The sequence below is a fragment of the Mustela erminea genome, chromosome 4 (assembly GCF_009829155.1).
Source record: "Mustela erminea isolate mMusErm1 chromosome 4, mMusErm1.Pri, whole genome shotgun sequence".
NCBI classification, from domain to species: Eukaryota; Metazoa; Chordata; class Mammalia; order Carnivora; family Mustelidae; genus Mustela; species Mustela erminea.
Genome location: NC_045617.1, coordinates 119,710,210 through 119,716,209, shown reverse-complemented (window position 1 = coordinate 119,716,209; position 6,000 = coordinate 119,710,210). Strand labels below are relative to the sequence as shown.

At 43.6% G+C, this 6,000-nt stretch overlaps 1 protein-coding gene across 1 annotated transcript; it reads right to left on the bottom strand.

Moving 5' to 3' along the window:
- Positions 1 to 326: 326 nt before the first annotated feature.
- LOC116588948 (HLA class II histocompatibility antigen, DO beta chain) lies at positions 327 to 5,758 on the bottom strand. The gene is made up of 6 exons (XM_032340718.1): positions 5,554 to 5,758; positions 2,361 to 2,630; positions 1,623 to 1,904; positions 1,039 to 1,149; positions 758 to 789; positions 327 to 585 (listed from the first exon to the last, which is right to left on the bottom strand). Exons 1-6 carry the CDS (start codon positions 5,645 to 5,647, stop codon positions 550 to 552), a joined length of 825 nt encoding a protein of 274 aa, XP_032196609.1. The 5' UTR covers positions 5,648 to 5,758; the 3' UTR covers positions 327 to 549.
- Between the last annotated feature and the right edge of the window lie 242 nt (positions 5,759 to 6,000).

Genomic DNA, 6,000 nt, shown 5'->3' with positions numbered 1-6,000 from the left:
GGAAACTCTGCAGGTCAAATGCCTCCGGCTTTTCAAAATATTAGCCATAAGGGAGGGAAAGGCATGCAGAAGAAACCAGTAAAGTATGAGACATACAAGGCAACTAAGCTCTGTTGTCATGAATTCAGACTTGAGTGACTAGGGAATAAAAAAATACAACCAAAGTGGTTACTCTGACATTCAGAAAGGGATTACTTTTGAGAGGACATCGGGGTTTAGATGGGTCTGAGGTACATGGAAAACCCTGCATGGCTGGTAAAGTTCTATTTCTTGAGCTAAGTGGTGACTGCAGGGGTTTTGCCTTAAATAATTCATTAAAGTCTACATTTTGTGTGGTTATTGGTATCTCAGTTTTTATTTTACAGTAAAAAAAGTTCATTAAAAAAAACAGTGAAAGAGGAACAGTGCCTCTGCATGTTTGTCTTCTGGAGATAGTGGTGAGCACAGTTGGGAAGAGGATGATGTAACTCGTAGGGCTCACTTAGTTCTGGGCTCTGGCTCCTCGGTACTACTTCAGGCTCCAGGGCAAGAAGCTTTGGTTGGGACCTCTTAGCAGGGTTGTGGTGATGAAACTGCACTTGAGACCTGCAGGGACAGTGATCAAGGTCTCAGGAGGGACCCCCATCCCATTTCAGAGACTCGGCACCCAAGGCCACCCAGCCAGAGCCAGCCTCACATCCTATCCCCAAGACATCCCCATCTGGCCAAAGCTTTGGGAAAGCAACTGGCCACCCAAAGACAAGGACGAAGACTTTACCTCATCACCAGACAACCGAGTCTCCGCATATCCTGGAATGAGAGGGAAGAAACAGAATGTCCCTCATTAGGACCAAATGTTATTATCCTGAAGGGTAGGGGGTGACCTGAAATATCAGAACCCCATCTCTGCTGACCTCTCCTGAAATATTTCTGGCTTCAGAAAGGACTATTCCTGAATAGTTTTCCTGGGCAGCTTTCCCTGCCTCACATCTTGGAAGTTAGGTGAAGTGGGAAAAGCCATGGGGCAGGTGGTGAGAGACTCCTGAAAAGCTCATTTACCTTTCTGAGCCCTGAGGCAGATGACTGTCCCCACCAGAACAAAGATCAGCCCAAGCAGGAAGGCTGCAATTCCACTTAGCATCTTTCTCCAAGAATATGCCAACTGAGCTCCTAGGGGAAACGGGTCTTAAAATTAGTAAAAAGTTCCCAATATTTAGTGCATCTTCCTGGAATCCCAGAGCCTGTACCAGACACCAAATCAAATGCTATTGAGAAAAGAAATACATTTAGAAAAAGTTCTTTGACACCAAGATTTGCATCCATAGAATCTGTAACTGATTCCTACAGCCCACAAGAATGCCCGCTAACTTCCTAAGACAAAGTATGAGAGGACACTAGTTCCCACAGTTGGAAATAAGTGATGAAGTGATTAGACCTCCTCATTTCTTGGAAGATACAAGCAGAAATATCTGCCATGTCTACTCCCACTCTAACCCAAGGACCCCAATTTCCATGACTCCCTCAGATCAGGGGAAAGAAGAATGAGTGTTGGGACCAAGATGAACGCGGAGGTCACAGAGGCCCTGTGCTGAGGCAGCATCACCCTGAGTCGGACCCAGAGAGTATAAGAAGCAGATTCTCACTCCACTCCACCGAAACAGGGCTCAACAGGCTGGCATGATTAACAAGGCAGGTGTAGACATCTCCAAGTGCAGGAGTCATTTCCAGCATCACCATTGTCTGGAAGGTCCAGTCTCCATTCCTGACCAGGCCAGTGGATAGGACACCAACCCTCTCCTCCTGCCCATTCCGGAACCACCTGATCTTGATGTCGCCTGGATAGAAACCGGTCACAGAGCAGAGAAGCAGACTGCGATGCTTCAGGGATGGGGTCCTCTCTGGATGCACTGTCACCTCTGGTTGTACTGGAAGGGGAGAAAAAAAGGATACATTATGAAGGAAAACCACCAAGCCAGGACAGGTTCCTCGAGAGACTGTCTCTGCACTTAATCTTCTTCTCACCCCACCCAAATGGAAACTGGAAATGGGAAGAAATTTTTGCCCCCAAGACTCAGAAACTGGGTATGTCAATGCCCCAAAGAGGAGTTAGGCCTTATCAGAGACTCCCACAATTACCCCTTCTATTTGAGAGCCCACTGTGACTTAATGTCCTTGAGAACTTTGGAGGTCTGGGATCAAGACCACAGTGACCTGACCTGTGAGGAAAAAGAGTGGATCACAGTTGGGGACGAAAGGACTCCCCTGCTCATAAGACATTTATCCTGAAGCAGGAAATTGCCTATCATAAGGAAGTAAAGCCCATGGTCAGGCTCACATGTGGGACATGCCTGAAACCCACCAGACCTCACCTTCCAGCTCACCTTTCCTCCCCACAGTGAAGGGTGCACCCAGCTTGTAGTTGTGCCTGCAGAGGGCATCCACAGAAGCTCTACTCCTCTCCAGTATATCTGGCCGATGGTTCCACAGCTCAGCGTCAGGCTTCCCCAGCTCTGTCAATGCCACAAACTTTCCCACGTGGCTGTCGAAACGTGCATACTCTTCCAAGTTAAAAATGAATCTCACCACAAACTGCACCTTCTCTGTCCCATTGATGAAGTAACAGTCAGCCTTTGCCTGAATCACAAAATCTTCTAGAAAACGACAACAAAAACACTTTAAACCAACCCCTACTTTTAGGAAACCATATCATGGTAAATAATGCCAGACCCCATGGATTTGGGAGGAGGCCTTTTGAACTCAGTAAACAGGTCAAAGTAGCCTCTTTTCCCCTGAACCCCACCCTGGTTCCGTTTAGCACCCTGGTTCCCACCATTGTGGAAAGAAGCCTGAGGCTTCTTTGGCCAGCCAAACAGAAGACATGTAACCCAAAAAAAGACAAGTTAAAGAGAGAGTCCCAAGAGACATAAACATTCATGCCACAAATAGTTTTTGACCCTTTATGTTTTGCTGACACTGTGCTGGTTTTTCCAAGCCAAGTTTTCAGAATCCCAAGGTTTTAACTCCCTTTGTTATCAACTTGAAAACATCCATCCCCAAATAAAATAATTCAATAGTACTCTTGTCCTTAACAGGTTCATTCTACACATTCTTTCTGGAGTGAAATGAAGGAGTGATGGGGGGGGTGGGTTGGGCAACAAAGAAATGCAGACTAGTTAGGCATTTTGAAGTGAAACTAACTCTCCTTCTACTTTTTAGTCACTATGGGTTTTATCCAAGAATTTCTTTTGGACCTTTCCCCTTGCACTCTTACTTAGAGACCTCACCCCTCCGTTGGCTCAAATAAGGTAATGATTTCATTAACTTTGTTGTTGTGAAGTAGAATAATACTAGTTGATGACTCAAAGAATAATATTACTATCAGCATCATTGGCACTATACCTACCATAGGGAATATATAGTTAGCTTAAACCTTCGGGGGGGGGGGGTACATGAAACAGTGCCATTAAAGGTGGAATTAAAAAAAACTTAATTCCATTGTCTGTTATAATTTTCTACTTTCAGAGCACCTTACTAATGTTGATGGTGATTGGTTTGAGTTATGTATTTTTTCATACAAAGTCTACTCTGCTCATGTTCTTCAATGTAATTTGACACTCAAAAATTATGTAATCTGTCCTCATTGGTGAGAAAAATGATAATTCTTACTCACTGAGCACACAGTGGGCTCTGGTCTGAGTGTTTGTGCCCCACCCCCACCTCCAAATCCATGTGTTGAAATCCTAACCCCCAAAGGTGATGTCATCAGTAGGAGGTGATTTTGAGAGGTGTTTGGGTCATGAGGGTGGGGCTCTCACTCATGAGTGGGATTAGCCCTTATAAAGGAGGCTCCAGAGAGATCCCAAGCCCCTTCCACCACATGAGGACACAAGAAGGTGCCACCTATGAACCAGGAAGAGAGTCTCCACCAGAACACAGCCATGCTGACACCTTGATCTTGCGCTTCCCAGACTCCAGAACTGTGAGAAATAAATTTTTGTTGTTTATAAGCCATCCAGTCTGTGGTATTTTGTAACAGCAGCCAGAATGGACTAAGACACAATTATATCTGTCATAGACTTAAAGATCTGAAAAATTTAAAGCGACAAATTGGCAAATGGCCCCAAGTTATGTTTCAGTTGATTTGAGTACTAGTTCTATACCATAGTTGTACCTAGAACCACTTGCCCTCCCTGACCTATTTTCCATTGAAAACAACACTGAAGCAGAGCTCAAAAGCATAGTGTTAAGAGACAAAGGAAGCAGAATGTGATTCAATGCACGACGACTTTTTAAAAAATTTTAAAATACACATCAAAAACAACGCTAAATATTCCTAAAGGCCAGCCTCACACCCCAGCTGCATTAGAACAGATCTGCAAGGAAAGGAGGGCGTGGAAATGTAGACCAGGAAAGAGGAGAGTCCTTACGCTGACAGATGATTGCCGAGTGCTATGAACTCACTGGGTAAGACTGACACAATTCTCTGTATGCACTCAAGAACAACAAAAATAAAAGGAAATTCAAATGCGTTGATAAGGCAGGTTGGTCGGAAAAGATCTAACCTGGAGAAACAGCATGAGTTAAGGCTTAAAGGACAAGCATTGCCAATCCTGAGCTGTAAATTTGCTTTCATCTCAAACTCAGAGGCCTTCTCTGGGAACTACTGAGCTGAGCATTAGGGATGGCAGCTCCTTCCTGGATCAGCTCTTAGCAGCTAAAGTCAGCTCTAACCTCCAGGGCTCTTCCTTATAACAGTTTAAATCAGAAAAAGAAAGTTATTGGGGGTCAGATTTGTGTCAGATTTAAGATCTGAACTGACTTTTTTTTTTTTTCATTTGTGTTGTTTAATGGACATTATAAGCTCAGAGAGGTTTCTATTCTGGGAGATAACGATCCTCTCCTATCCACCCCACCCTCCCAGGTTTGTTCCTCTTTTGTGTTTAATGAAACTTTGACATTCAAACAGGCTCTGTTTTTAGTGCATTATATCCTGTTTTCTGCCAAAAAGTATGTGTTCAGGGTGTAATACTGCCTCATGTTCGCACAGCCCATCTCCTTGGCTAGAAAAATAATGGTAATAAATAGCCAGGAACCTGAGGACAGGCATAATGCATTCAACTTCTCTTATTTCTCAAAACTGGGGTTAATAAATGCCAAGAAAGGAAACCTTTGCTTCCAATTTCTTTTGTTCACATATATCCCAGTTGGATAAATATAAAAACAGTTGCAATCATCAGAGCAAACTCCTGTCTGGAAAAAATGACAGCTATTCTCAAGCTGGCCCCAGTCAATATAGTTCTTCAGACTGACATTGATACAATAAGGACTCTAAGCAAAACAAAATGTTTCCCTTCATTCTAGCATCCTTCTCCTTGAAGCTGCTGCACAGGAAGTCCCTTTTCCCAGCAGTCCATTGTGTATGGTAAAGAGAGGAGGCATATTTTAATTTCAAAGGCAAGAATACTTTGAAGCCAGAAACCAGTTCCAGTCTGCAGCCTGGACCTACAGGGAAATACATCCCTCCCCCATGCCCATTCTTGCATAAACACCTGAAGAAAATTGCTCTGTTCTTACCTGGAGAGTCTCTGCCTTGAGTCCTGGAGAAATCCAGTCTAATTACACTCACTAGCAGAAGCACCGTCGTCCATGGAACCCTCCCAGAACCCATTCTGGAAAGAAAAATAAAAAATTAGACAGTGAAATCATCAACTGCTTCAGGATGGGGCTTACCCCCACAAAACGCAGTCAAAAAATATTTATGAAGAGTATGAATACCTTTCTGGTTTCCTCAGGATTGGAAACTCTTCACACTGATAACCAATCATGATAGAAGAGTTTTGCATCATTAGATGCTGGGTAGACTACTTTCACAAAGTCGTGTATATCACTCAAGAATTGTTTACCTGCAGAATCACTGATAGTGATCTAATGTATGTAGAAAATGTGCTGTGAGAAAAATTGTTTAAAAATAGTGTACATAGTATGTGGTCCTAGAAGAACTACACATATTGTTTATCATGC

Excerpts from the sequence above, each read along its gene's own strand:
- LOC116588948 (XM_032340718.1), bottom strand. The coding sequence starts at position 5,647 with ATGGGTTCTGGGAGGGTTCCATGGACGACGGTGCTTCTGCTAGTGAGT. Across the intron at positions 1,150-1,622 it reads CCCTGTTTCGGTGGAGTGGA|GAGCTCAGTTGGCATATTCT; the intron begins GTGAGAATCTGC and ends CGTTTCCCCTAG. Across the intron at positions 586-757 it reads CTCGGTTGTCTGGTGATGAG|GTCTCAAGTGCAGTTTCATC; the intron begins GTAAAGTCTTCG and ends CTGTCCCTGCAG.